Source organism: Lycium barbarum, chromosome 6, assembly GCF_019175385.1.
Source record: "Lycium barbarum isolate Lr01 chromosome 6, ASM1917538v2, whole genome shotgun sequence".
Lineage (NCBI taxonomy): Eukaryota > Viridiplantae > Streptophyta > Magnoliopsida > Solanales > Solanaceae > Lycium > Lycium barbarum.
Genome location: NC_083342.1, coordinates 23,986,503 through 24,000,729, shown reverse-complemented (window position 1 = coordinate 24,000,729; position 14,227 = coordinate 23,986,503). Strand labels below are relative to the sequence as shown.

Genomic DNA, 14,227 nt, shown 5'->3' with positions numbered 1-14,227 from the left:
ATACCAGTCAGGCATCTAGTTTTCCAATATTTGTCCAACTCCCCATTACTTACCTGCTTAGCCCATGCTTTTCTCACAACAGACCTCGTTTTCCGACCGGCGCCGATCTTGGCCTTCCGACCTTTAACCGGTAAGGCTCCTCTCTCTCTCTGTTTCTTCTCTCTCTCTCTATCTCTCTCTATCTCTCTATCTCTCTCGCAGTATGAAATAAGACTAGAAAAAGATAATTTCTTTTGGTTAAGATAAAGATTAATGGATAGAAAGATTCATGGGTCGAAAGGTTTCAAGCTTGGGAAATCTTTTCAACGCATCCTCAGAGTCAAATATGTCGGGAAGAAATAGTCTGAGGTTGGGTCAGACGACATAAATCCTAGTTTGTTCTTCTCTCCCATTATCTCTTTCTACCTCTTTCTTCTTCTCTTATATTTTGGGGTACTAGTTGGAGTCCTGCGGTAAACTGCACCTCTATTTCTCCCTGTGTGCCGCGTGCTCGCACTTCACGTCCGGCAAATTTGAAATTTCACAAGAAACTTAAAAAATCAACAACGGAGTTCTTCAGATTTTAACCAATTTTTGAGTCCCCAAGGGAATACGCTGTTTATTCATAGTTATACAATATTTATACATTGTTATACAAAGCATATACACTATTTCATATACATACATACATCTATATATATACATATGGATATATCCATATAGATATATACATATGTATATAAGATATTGTATGTATATATATTGTTATACAATGTATAATAGTGTATAAGGATATATATGAAAACTTACAAAAGAAGTTGAGCAACTTATATATAGTTATACAAAACAACTACATTATCTATACACCGATGATACAATGGGCTATATCGGATGCAAACTAGATGTGTTAGTTGTATATATGAGTTATCTGCCCTTATTTATAAACCCCATGATCATCTAGATATACAAACAACCTTCATAAAGAGAGAGCTACATACATAAGCATTATATGTCCCATGATCATCTAGATATTCAAATAACCTTCATAAAGAGAGAGCTACATATATACGTGTTATACATATAATGGGTCTTTCGTGTGCTCCTCTTCCCATAATAGACATTCTTTAGTCATATGGTCCATGATTTGCACTTGTAACTGTTAGGGATATAGTTGATATGTCTTAGACTCAACTCACATATGATGATTTGGACATATTTTTGTGAACGTTATTTGATATAAATAGATGGCATTTGATATTCTTTTATCATAGTTATTATCAATTGTTTGATTAATATGAAAGTGTACTTGATTATTAAGTTTTTGGACTTGAAATCATGACGGAGATCATGATAATGAGAAAGTCACAACTCTTATAACTAAATCTAAAATTGTGCTTGATCGTTGGATCACTAATTAGGACACTAGTGATCCGGTTAAATCAATATGTATGTTAGTTGATCTCATTAACTAAATCATATGCATAGATGATACACATAGAGATGTGATCATTGAACCGACTCATTGGATAATTCCTCATGGTTAGAATTACCATAAACTGTCACCGGAATATCATCTTGAAGAATTTGATGTAAGAGTTTTTTTTTAACCTGAGATCATCATAGTAATTGACAAGTTAACCATTGTACTTTGATACCAGACACTCGTGGCCCTACAGTAAAGTTGAAAGGATATTGCATATAAGTAAAAGTTTGTAGAATTAATGATTGATCAAAAAGAATCTGTCAACTCTTGGCAATGAGTTTAAGCTCTTTGTTGTCAAGAACTAGAAACGACTAGGTAAGACCTTGGCTAGGACAATTGAAGAAAAGAGTTTCTTAGATCATTCAATGGTCGATTATAATTTGACATGCATACATAGTTGATCACCTATTGGGATGTGACAGTTAAACCATATCCTAGGGTGATCCGCGTTGACAAATGAACCTTGTGTTGGGAAAAAAAAGATTTTGTATTGGTACATGAATTTTCTTAGTTCATGTATAGAAAATTAATTATGAAACATGTATTATTCTAGTTTGTTCATTCAACAAGGGAAGATGAAAGTTGTTCATAAACTAGGGAAGATAAAAGGATATCCAGAATTAAATTAGGTACATATACTAGACTAGGTACATGCTAAGAGAAACCTATAAGTTCCTATGTAGTTTAACTATTTTATTAATATAAGTTGGTGAAAAAATATTTTCCCCATTTCTATTCAAGAGAATGATTAATTATGTAAGTCAAGTTGAGTGGAACAAAGAAGAATCGTTACTTTACTTGTCTTCAATCGAGAATTTGAATTTATATATATATATATATATATATATATATATATATATATATATATATATTTCAACATTTGATATCAGAGCCACTTGTCTTGAGGGACCTGTAGAGAATTCGAATTTTTCAAAAGATTCGATAGAATGGATAAGAATGAGATTAGCTACTATAGCCATAAGAATACTGTGCAAGAGAAGCACCAGCTTGAAGAAATTGTTTTGGTAGGTGGAACTACCAAGATTTCAAAAGTTGAAAAGCTTTTGAAAGATTTTTTTTTTTCCAGGGCAAGCAGTTATGTATGAAGTAGTTGCACGACGAAGAATCTAGAGTAGAGAGGTAGCAAATGATTTTTCTGCCATGAGCAAGGTGAATAAGAAAATCCACACTCTCATCTATCAAGAGATTGATGAAGAGATGTATGATAAAGTTTATTTTTATGAAACTCGAGACGAAGATGTTTATGATTATCATCATGAGAAAGCATGTTGTCGAATCTAACAACACTTTGATGAAAACTTAAAAAGGTGAATCCTGAAGAAGTAGACGCTTCCAAAATACTATTTGTTGTTGTAGAACCTAAAAGGTTTTTGCAATAAATATGATCAGTGAGAAAATGATGAAGAATGACTACTTTTGCGCTGCTGAGACATTTGCAAAAGAGGAGAGTACTAGTGACGAGGAATGTTCGATGAAACTGATGACGTGCTTTCTAAAGCATAATCACTAAAATTGATAACCTCAATCTCATGAAGGAAACATCTTATAAGAAGATGAGATAATCCGAAAAGGTGAGGATCTTTTGAAGAATGATGAGATCACATAACGAATATGGTCTTGAACTAGCTTTGCAAGCCAAGGTTGTGATCGACCCAAACTCCTCAAAGAAGAAGAAGAGATAACTTTGTTACTGCATTTCAAGAGGAAGTTTTACTTAAATCCATATTTGAAGTTGAAGAATATATTGTGAATTCCGGCCACAAGGTTCGGGGGGGGGGGGGGGGGGGGGGGGGAGGGGTGTTGAAAAATGAAACTTGTGTTGGGAAAAGAAAAGATTTTTATTGATACATGAATTGTTTTAGTTCATACATAGAAAACAATTATGATACACATAGTATTCTAGTTTGTTCATGAACTAGGGAAGATAAAAGGATATCTAGAATTTAAAAATTGGGTACATGTACTAGACTAGGTACATGCTAGAAGAAAAACCTATAAGTATCTACGTAGTTTAACTATTTTATTTAAGTTAAGTTGGTGGAAAAATATTTTTCCCGCTTCTTTTCAAGAGAATGATTGATTATGTAAGTTAAGTTGAGTGGAACAAAGAAGAATCGTTGTCTCACTTGTCTTCAACCGAGAATTTGAATTATTTGAGTGTCCTCTCCTTCCCATATTTTCCAACAATCCGGAACTATAAGATCAGAAGGAAATACTATATTATTTTTGCTTCTTGATAGGTGGAGGTGCTGAAGCAGCAACATCTTGTTGTTGTTTCTTCTTCGCCAGACCTGGGGTAAAACTAAAGTCAATATTTGGGTAAGAAATGCCCTTTAACTTAAATTTAAGTCTAAAATTGTTCCTCCTTCTAACAAAATCTTATGTGGAATATATGATTTTTTAAAATTAAATATGTGGCATTATTTTCATTGGTCCACATATAATTAGACCCAAATCCAACCCTAACCCAAATTCATTTTTAAAAGACCCAACATTTTAGACTTAAATTTAAAATTAAGGGAATTTTGATCTAAACAGATGAAAGGAATGACAAATTTGATCCAATAGGTAGAAGGTGGGGATTTTGGAGCCATTTTTAATACGTCAAGGACATTTTTAAACTTTTCCAAAAATTAATACAAAGCAAATTGTACAGGGCGTATGCAATTGTATGTAAGCTATATATGCAGTGTGTGTGCGCAAGGTGTATGACATTGTACCTAAACTGTGTGTGCTATTACTCCCTCTGTCCAATTTAAGTGTTCTTTTTTTATCTGTTCCAAAAATTGTGTCTCTTTCTATATTTAATAAATTGACAATTCAAACAACATACATGACAAGTTTGAAATCTACAAATTTCAAAGGACATTGTAGTACATTACACAAATGTTTAATCTAGAACCACAAAATTGAAAAGTCTCCCTATATTTCTTAGACTCTGTGTTCACTCAAAATAGACAGTTAGATTGAGGAGGAGGAAGTATATTCTATTATATGTTCATGATATAAAAGAGGGGTACATAATTGACATGGAGTATTAAATTATACCGAGTTATCCTTGGACCTAAACATGCCTTGCATGTAATACGAATATGTAAGCTGATTGTCTATGACCTTCCAATTTAGAATTATGAAAATTTGGTCACCAATTGCACATCAATATTGGGATCAACATCCGAACAACACTCATACAACAATACTTGAATACATGGGCGGATCTATGTACCAGGTTGGGGATGCCACGGCACCTGAGTGTCTCGGTTAAAACTCCGTATATGCATGTACATATGTATGAGAAATGATATAGATATTACCCATGCCACCCGGGGTAACAATGCAGCACATGGTGCCAGTGGTTAATAATCGGGTTTTCGTACCCTAGGACGCGAGTTCGAACCCGTCGTGCTGCATTTCTTAAAACTATTTTAACGTGTTGTGCATCTAGGACATTAGTAATTTGTTAGATGCACACAAGAAAACTAAATATTGCTTCCTGCCTTGCTGGTCAGAATTTTAATCTTGCCAATAGTGGTTAGTGGTTCGAACCCTGCTTTGTGCTTTTTCTTTTTTTGTTTTTGGCAAATATTCAAGGATTTTTCATGTTTACAAAATTAATGATGAATCTTTTTAAATATTGATACCATGTATGTTGCTCGACTATTCAAAAATATCGACAGGTGCGTGTCGAATTTTTCAAAAGTAGTGCATTTTTAAAGAATATGACACGAGTGCAACAACATATTTGGAGAATTCGAGCAACTTAGGATACCATTGTTGTAAGCTACTATTCAAAGCGGTGTGGCACCCGGAACTTCCAAATCCTGGATCCGCCTATGTTTGCATAGTAAGGGGCAAACCACCTAGCCGATAATACTGTTTTTTTAAACTTCATCTGATGCCTCACAAATTTGATTAGATTTGTTGACAACTTTCTTACCCCATGGGTAATCTATATTTGTCACATTCCACAAGTCAAAATGTTCTTTAGTGTGAATGTGCCCGTCCTATCGTTGGATAAAAGAAATATAATTGTGAAATACAATATTTCTACTTTTACGAAACAACAACATACCCAGTATAACCTCATCAGGTGGGGTCTAGGGAAGTACAGTGTACGCAGACCTTATCGCTACCTTGGAAGGTAGGGAGGCTATTTCCGATAGACCCTCGGCTCAAGAGAAGGTGCCAAGACAACAATAATAATAGGCAGTAATAACAACATATAATAAGATAAATGAAGTGAAAGAAACAATCAAGTTATATTAGATATCTAAAAAGATAAGCGGATAAACAAAGATAATAATACTCCTAGTACTGAAAAGGAATCCTCGCGGCCACCAACTAGCCCTCTACCCTCATACTCACCCTCCACACCCTCCTATCAAGGGTCATGTCCTCGGTAAGTTGAAGATTCACCATATCCTACCGAATCATCTCTCCCCAGTACTTCTTTGGCCTACCCCTCTCTCTCTCTCTCTTCAGGCCCACCACTGCCAGCCTCTCACACCTCCTCATTGGTGCATCTGCGCATCTCCTTTGCATGTGGCCAAACCATCTGAACCTTCGTTCCCGCATCTTTTCCACCAAGGTGGCCACACCCACCTTGTCCCGAATCACTCATTCCGAATCATGTCTCTCTTGGTATGCCCGCACATCCATCTCAGCATCCACATCTCTGCTACCTTCATCTTCTGGAGAAGAGCTTTCTTAACTGCCCAACACTCCGTCGCATACATAGTCGATCTAACCACCACTTTGTAGAACTTTCCCTTAAGTCTAGGCGGCACATTCTTATCGCATAACACACCTGATGCGAGCTTCCATTTCAACCATCCCGCTCCAATATGATGTATGACATCGTCATCAATCTCAATATTGCCTTGAATGATCAACCCTAGGTACTTGAAACTTACTCTCTTGGGGATGACTTAAGTATCAAGCCGCACATCCTCGTCCGCTACATATATCACGTCACTGAATTTGCACTCCGAGTACTCTGTCTTAGCCCTGCTTTTACAGCATCATCATCATTATTCCGCCAACTTTTCTTCGAAAAGCAGAACATCAACTCTAAGTTTTTCACTCTCTAACGTCCTCCTAAATATGTATCCAATAGCCCGTTAGATGCATTCGGAGAAAATTCAAAATCTTCTTCATAACGAAACATTTTAGGCCAGTTATGATGACAATCTCTCTAACAGTGGGGGGGGGGGGGGGGGGTGCCATTCAAGTGTACTAAAAAGGTATCAGTCCTATTTTGCTCTAACTCAAGGACCAAGAAACACCTGATTATTGTGCTTGAACGAGGATTTGAGGCATACCAAGGAATACACCGAAATAGGTTTCATCGAAAATTCTCAATTGTGGAATTAGAGAAGTTGCAGAGAGAAGGGAAAGGTATGATAGAAGTAACTGAATGATAAATGATCACGTTTTAAAATAAGGGATGCATGTGTATTGTATATTTGCTATAAAAACACAAACTGTCGCCATGTTATGTAATATTTCAAAAGTACTATTAGTACTATTATAAAGAGTAATAAGTGGAACGAAATCGCTACATCATATAATGTTTCCTGAAAAAGAGGAACTATTCTCCATCCCTACTTCAAACTATGTCAAAATAGAGGTAACATTTTTCTATTTATCAAAGTTTTGGAAGTAGAAATATCGAATATATATAAGTAAAAGAAATCAAGGTATCCATCAAAACAACCCAAGTGTGAAACTGACTGACACCATTATTATTAAATAAATACTTCATGTATTCCAATTTATGTGTTTCACTTTCTTTTTAATCTATTTAAGAAAATTATTTTTTTACATTTAGTAACTCTTTTAATTTTATTATTATATATGACATGTTTAAAAATATAAAATCTAAAAAACGTTTTGATACTACTCATTTTTTAAATTTAATACAAAATTCAAAAGTTTTTCATTTCTTGAAACTTTTATGTTTAATTAAATTAAGACACATATTCCTTATGTCCCAATTTATGTGATACAGTTCAGATTTTGAGAGTCAAACTTCTTTATTTTGATCGTGAATTCGGACATATAATCTTTAAGTTTTTTGAAAAATATTTTACATATTTAGAACATAAAAGTAATATAAGTACAATAATCAACAATTTAAAGGGCATAGGAATACATTATGATCAAAGATTTTCTTGTTTGACTCTTGAAAAATAAAATAGAGTCAAACCTCTTTATAATTGACATTCGTTATAACAACATTTCACTATGACGATTTGATTTTCTCTAGAACTGATTTTTCATGTTATATTTTACTTCTGTATAACAGCATTCTACCTATACTAGCAGTGATATTCATTATAGCGGTACACTCTTTGTAAAATTATCTCTCTATAACAGCAATAGTACCTATTATAACTTACTAAGGATGTTGGTAGTGTGTATCACTTATAGCCCAAATCCCATTTCATAACACCAATCAAGCAATAGACGCTACTACTTAAATGGAGTTTGATGCAACACTTTTGGCCCTTGAAACTTATACTGATGAAGAGATTATTGCACAAGTGAACGGAATGGAATGTGATAACAAAAGTGTTGATGACGAACCTCAACCTACTGCTACTTGGAGTGAGATAGAAGAATCAAGTGTTAAACTTTAGACAGCCTTCACGGGAAAGCTATTGGATTCCATTTTACTAAAAGTTTGGATAAAATTCTTTGTTAGTTCAAGCGTTATATTATCATTAAGAGATTGAAATTCTTACGTCAAATTTAAAATATTTAAATTTCTCAATTAATTTTAAATGCATATGTTTTTTAGATTTTAACTCTTTATCGGTTTGGTAATGAACTTATTAGTCTTTTCAATGTTTAATTAATGAGATACGAAGTAAATTGGTACACAGAAATTAAAGATAATCAGTTTAGGCAAGTATTCCCCTTTTCCTTTATTTTCCTTGCCTTTCGCTTCATTCCAAGCATATTTAACACACACTTTCTCCAAAGCAATAAAAAGAAAAAAGGTGGGGTTTTAGCAGAAGGAGAGATCAGAAAAATGGAGGAACAAGAATTTAGACGCCTTCTTGAGCTCTTCCCATCCGTTCGCTCTCCCGATTATAACGTAATACAACCCCCTCTGTCTCCTTATTATTCCCAATACATACTTGTTCTTCTGTATAAATATATATATGCAATCTTTAATACATTCTTGAATTTTTCCTGTGATGAAAAAAGAAAATTGAAAATGGGGTTTTGATTTATTAACTTCTTCACTTAATACCCACTTGATTAAATTTTTTTGATTTTTTTTGCTTGGGTGATTTTGGTTATTGTATGTTGACTTGATTCAAGTTGCTGTTTGGACAATCTTGTTGTTTTGGGTGTTCTTTATTATCTATTGCCAATACAGACTTGTTCTTTATGTGCCTATACAAATGCAACTTTTTTTTTTTTTGGTTATTAACTTGCATTTTATTACCAAAGTGGAAATATTTCAAGAATCTATGATCTGTTAAAAATGCAATCTTTAATGGATCACAGATTCTTGAAATTTTCCCTTTGAGAAAAAATGAATTGAAAATGGTTTCTGATTTTGCTAATCATCTATACTTAATATCCACTTGATTAAATTTGTTGATTTTTTTTTTTGGTGGGTTATTTAGGGGGAGCCGAGGGTCTTTCAGAAACAGCCTCCCTATCTTCCGAAATAGGGGTAAGGTCTGTGTATACTTTACCCTCCCCAGACCCCACATTGTGGGATTTCACTGGGTATGTTGTTGTTGTTGTTGTTGGGTTATTTAGGGTTTTGCTAATCAAGTCCTCAAGTAGGGTGATTAAGGTTATTATTATATGTTGACTTGATTCAAGTTGTTGTTTTGGGTGTTCTTTAATATCTATTTCCAATACAAACTTGTTCTTTTATGCACCTATAAAAATGCAATCTTTAATATATCATGGATTCTTGAAAATTTCCTGTGAGATAAAAGAAATTTGAAAGATGGGTTCGGATTTGCTATCTTCTTCACTTAATACCCACTTGATTATTATTATTATTATTATTATTTTCTTTTTGATTTTTTGTGGTTGTTTAGGGTTGTGCTAATCAAGTCCTCAAGTAGGATGATTATGGTTATTATATGTTGACTTGATTCAAGATGTTGTTGAACAATCTTGCTCCATCTTGTTGTTTTGGATGTTTTTTAAGTATTTTTCTAGTACTGTAGGATACATGTTTATGATGTTTTCTTGAAATTTGGGCTTAGTAAGCATTTTTACCTTCCCCATTATCACCAATTTGCACGATGAAGTAAAAGTGTTTTCTTAATTTTTGAGATTTGCATTATATGGATTTACTTTTGCTAATCAAGACTTAGATTAATGTGCTGTAGTTGTCGTTTGTTTGGTTGATCCTACTTGTTTTATGGTATCTTGGACCAAAGCATGTGCTGAATTTTTAGTCCTAGGCCTGGCGGTATTAGCAACTCAACGGCCTGTGAAGTTTGTGTAAAGTTTTGAACCCAATGTCGGAGTTTAAAGGATATTTATGTGCACCTATTGGTTTTGTGCTAGAATATAATATGGTTTACATTCATCACTTTAAATTAATGTCAATCTTCGCTCATGGGTCAATTACTTCACTAAATAACTTATATGGTCTGAACAATGAAAAGTTATTCTCCTCGTTTAGATTCTTTGTGTCCTGTATGTACAGTTTTATACTCATTAAGTATTCGGATCCCAACAAAAATCCACTCCATACCAGCCCTGAAGGCTCTATTAGTCTATTGATCTTCTATTTTCTTTGGAAAGGAATATCCCTTTGGTGATATAATTGGGGATTTCAACAGTTATGTCATCCAATACAGATGAATCCTCTGGGCTGATTTCATGGCTTGCTGTCTTGATCATATGCTTTTACATGCTTCTGTAAACTAGAATACCTTAGTCTTTTAATTAGGTTCAAAAATGGACAAAGCGTGATGAGGAACTAAAAGCTGAGGTTTGGTGCCATTTAACTCTCTCTCTCTCTCTCTCTCTTTTTTTTTTTTTGTGTGTGGATGTAATAGAGGAAGAAATGGTTGAATTTCCAACTCGTCAGCATGTTCGACCTATCTAATTTCTTACTACGATGAATGGGGGATAGGTGAAAATAGAAATGGTTGCGCACATATGAGACTCTCCAAATATATGTGATGTAAAAGTATGAATTCTCGTCCCCGTCATATTGATCCAATCTGGTGCTAGTCATTAAATATTCTGATGGTTCTTTTCTTCTTCAGTTTCCCAGTGCTTTCTTTTTTATATCATCTTACCTGCTGACTGTCCTTTGCATTTTATTCGTTTCCCATCAGCTTGAATTAGATGAGTCAAGTCAATCAACTTCTCAGTCCAAGCAGAAAGAGGAGGTAGGGAATAAACTTTCAACACGTAATTGTCTGAAGCTTTGTTTTCAGATCTTGATTATTTCTTCTAACACCAAAAGCTGTATCAGGTGAAGCAATTGCAAGATGCTCAAAGTACGGGAGGTATAGAGTCCAATACTCGAGCAATGGATCATGGCGGTATGTTATCTCGTTATCAGTGGTTCTTTTTCTGGAAAATACTTGGAATTATTCAACCTGCATGAGAATACTGCTGTTCTTAGATCATAAAAACTAAACAATCTACTCTATTATTTTGTTAACGGTGCCCTCGTTTCTCTGAAGTGTATATTTTCAGATTGGGACAGCCATTTAATATCTGGCATTAATTTTAGGGTCTTGGTTCAAACTCTCTTATCCTGCATATCAGTCTTAAATTACTTTTTTTTTGTCTTTTGTTTCTTTTTCTTCTCTTTTTGGAATCCCCCCTAAAGTTTCAGTAGCCAATCTTCTTGTCAGAAAATTTAAGTTTCAAACTCTAGCTAACTTTTACTGTTCAAAAATAAATTCAAAATTATTTTTATCAGAGTTTTGAAATTATGTATCAATGGACGTTTCCAATAAAAGATCAATGGTAATAAAGTTTTTTGGCAATATTGAGATTACTCGATCTGTATCTCTTACACCATTTTGGAAAGATCTCAGTTACTGAATCACTTTCATGTTACAGAAGCATTTTGGGGCAAACTAAAAGCAGCTGCAGAGAAAAAGGTATCTCCTGTTATGATCGTTTGTTATATAATTTTTGCATAGAATCATCATGAACAAGTTCCCAATGATGTGCTATCAGACATTGTCCAGCCAAACCTAGTAGATTCAAAACTTTGCTTTGGTTTGAATTCATGCCTTATACAGCGCGGTGGCTATTAACAAGTCTTATTGTTCTCAATTTGTTGGTCCTTCAATAATTGCTCGAGCAGGTGGAGTGAGTTCACTCCTTTTAGTGTTTCCTTATGTCTACACATCATAACATAATTCTCTCAGTTGGCTGGTTTTAATGATTTTACCTGGTGAAATATCATCAACAAATTTGTGATAAATAGTAACTCTTTTTTCGGTAATGGCGGTGTGCGGGCCAGCTTGTGCGCTCGGCTAATTCCACGAGGTACCTGCGAACTCTCACCAGCACAACTATCGGGTAACTCTGTCCACCAAGGCTTGGATAGATAGGAAGAAATCACCTAGTGTTTTTTGTGTTTTGCTCGGATTTGAACCTGAGTCCTCATGGTTATCTATCCACTTCATTTACCACTAGGCCATACCCTTGGGTGCATAAGTAGTAATAGTTCATCATGATCAAAGAGGATAACTAAACAAACTCCTAAATCAATACTTTCAGATTGGAGAGGAAGTTGAGTGGTTAGTCGGTGAAGTACTAAAATGCAAGTTTAAGTAACAGCAGAATGAGGTGTGAATATGCTCATTTTTCAAGGTAGCATGTGCTTCTGGAAGCAGTAGAATTTGGTGGCACATTCAGGGACTGCTCTACTGGAGACATTAGAAGGAGAATTATAAATCAAAGTTCAAATGACCATCACCCTGGAAATTCTTCTGACCTAGAAGAACGATATATTATAGCTAAAAGTATAAAACTGCACCACGTTAAGTCTAAGTCATAACTAGTCACTAGAAGGGAGGATTAGATCGGAACAGCAACGGGAAAAGCTGCTAAATGACCAAGCAAGGAGTCTACTTTTTTTAAATCAGTCATCTCATGAGCAAAATGGTATATGCTGGTGATTAAAGTGCTCCTTGGTTAAGGTTCTCACTGAGAGGGGATAATGTTGGATTTCTCTTCCCTGGTTCACTGATAATTTCAGAAGCGATATTAAGCATTTTGATGCCTCTTTATTTCTTTCCATATCTTGTTGAGGAAGATTATTCAAACACCTGTACAAAAATTCTAATCCTGGTGAGATTATTGAGAATGTCCTGCACAGAACTTCATCAGATGGTTTGTGTGCAATATCTCATCCTGCTATAATTTTTTTCGTGATGTTGTGGCTGAGTTAGCTTGCGTATGTTGACCATTCCACGGGTACCTGCTAGTTCGCTACCTCCCACTAGCACAAGTAACCAATTACTCTGTCCACCAAGCATTATGCACATGGAAGAAATCACCTAATTTTTTTTATTGTTAAATTATTTTTTTACTATTTGCTGAAAATTAAACCTTGATCTCCCATGGTGTTCTTTCCACATGATTGACCACTAGACTGCACATGGTTTTCATCCCCCTTCATTGACCACTAAAAATATCTCAGCATACTACAAGAGTAAACGTGGTCTCATCTGTGACTAACAAAGGGTTTGGTCTGGCTTTTTACGCAGATGAATCCCGCAGAAGCAGAAGGATTTTGCAAGGCATTTCGACAAGTTTACCGGAAACTTGTAAGTATACTTCCTGCTTTCTCTTTGTTGGATTTGGTAAAAGTTGTTTTTCTTTTATTTCGTGTTAGCCAATTACCTAATAACTTCTGCTGTAACTCGACTTCGGAAACCTTTGTGACTTTTAGGTGGATGAAGAACTGAGTTTGGAAGCTGCTCGGAGCTTGCTGAACTCGTGAGGGTTTTTTTTATCAAAACTGTTGTTACTTTTAGTCACTTGATGTTCTGGACAGTGTAACTTACATTTTTTTTTACGTTTGATGTATTATTACATGGAGTTATGTCTTTTGTTTATCTTAGTGGAATGATGCTACTCTGTAAAAAACTTATTAGCTTTGTTTTGTCTAATCTAAAGAAGGGTGAATCAACATGCACAGATGTCATGCATGACATAGAAGATACATTAGAAGTATCGCTGTATGGCACAGTAATAAGCAGGTTCAATTACAAAGTGTCCTTTTCATTATGTCTTTTACTTTTTGGATATTAACATACGGAGTAGGGTCTGTGTCAATCGTGCTACCACAAGACAAAAAGTAATTAAATACTACAACTGTTGTCTGTCCTACACTTGAGAGTCGTTTGTACACGGGATTAGGTGGAGATAAATTTATATCTTCTATCAAATGGAGTATAAAAGTAATTTCAAACTTAATCCTGAAATATTCACCTTATCTGTGTACCAAACAACCCCAAAGGGTCATTCTGCAATTTATTGGTGGCAAATGGCAATGTCAGTGCCACAAAATCTTGATGTATCAGCATATTTTCAAATGGAGCCTTTTACAATTAGTTATTGAGATTGGACAATTGCCACGAAGAGAATATCAACTGAGTAGATGTTCCAGCCTAGTAGGTCAACATACTGACATAATCCAATCAATCAGAGAAATTATTAAGAAAACGAAGAATATTCTCTTCTAAAATGGTCTCTTATATTTGCGTAGACTGAAAG

The 14,227-nt window shown here is 34.8% G+C and overlaps 1 protein-coding gene across 1 annotated transcript; it reads left to right on the top strand.

Moving 5' to 3' along the window:
* The first annotated feature begins 8,418 nt into the window (after window positions 1-8,418).
* On the top strand, window positions 8,419-13,642 carry LOC132643634 (uncharacterized). Its single transcript, XM_060360110.1, has 6 exons — window positions 8,419-8,585; window positions 10,816-10,869; window positions 10,956-11,025; window positions 11,555-11,595; window positions 13,216-13,275; window positions 13,401-13,642. The coding sequence occupies exons 1-6, from the start codon at window positions 8,520-8,522 to the stop codon at window positions 13,449-13,451; spliced, it is 342 nt and encodes a 113-aa protein (XP_060216093.1). The 5' UTR covers window positions 8,419-8,519; the 3' UTR covers window positions 13,452-13,642.
* The last annotated feature ends 585 nt before the right edge of the window (window positions 13,643-14,227 follow it).

Coding starts and splice junctions, on each gene's coding strand:
- LOC132643634 (XM_060360110.1), top strand. CDS start 8,520: ATGGAGGAACAAGAATTTAGACGCCTTCTTGAGCTCTTCCCATCCGTT. Junction 11,026..11,554: donor TCGAGCAATGGATCATGGCG/GTATGTTATCTC, acceptor TTCATGTTACAG/AAGCATTTTGGGGCAAACTA. Junction 13,276..13,400: donor GACAAGTTTACCGGAAACTT/GTAAGTATACTT, acceptor TGTGACTTTTAG/GTGGATGAAGAACTGAGTTT.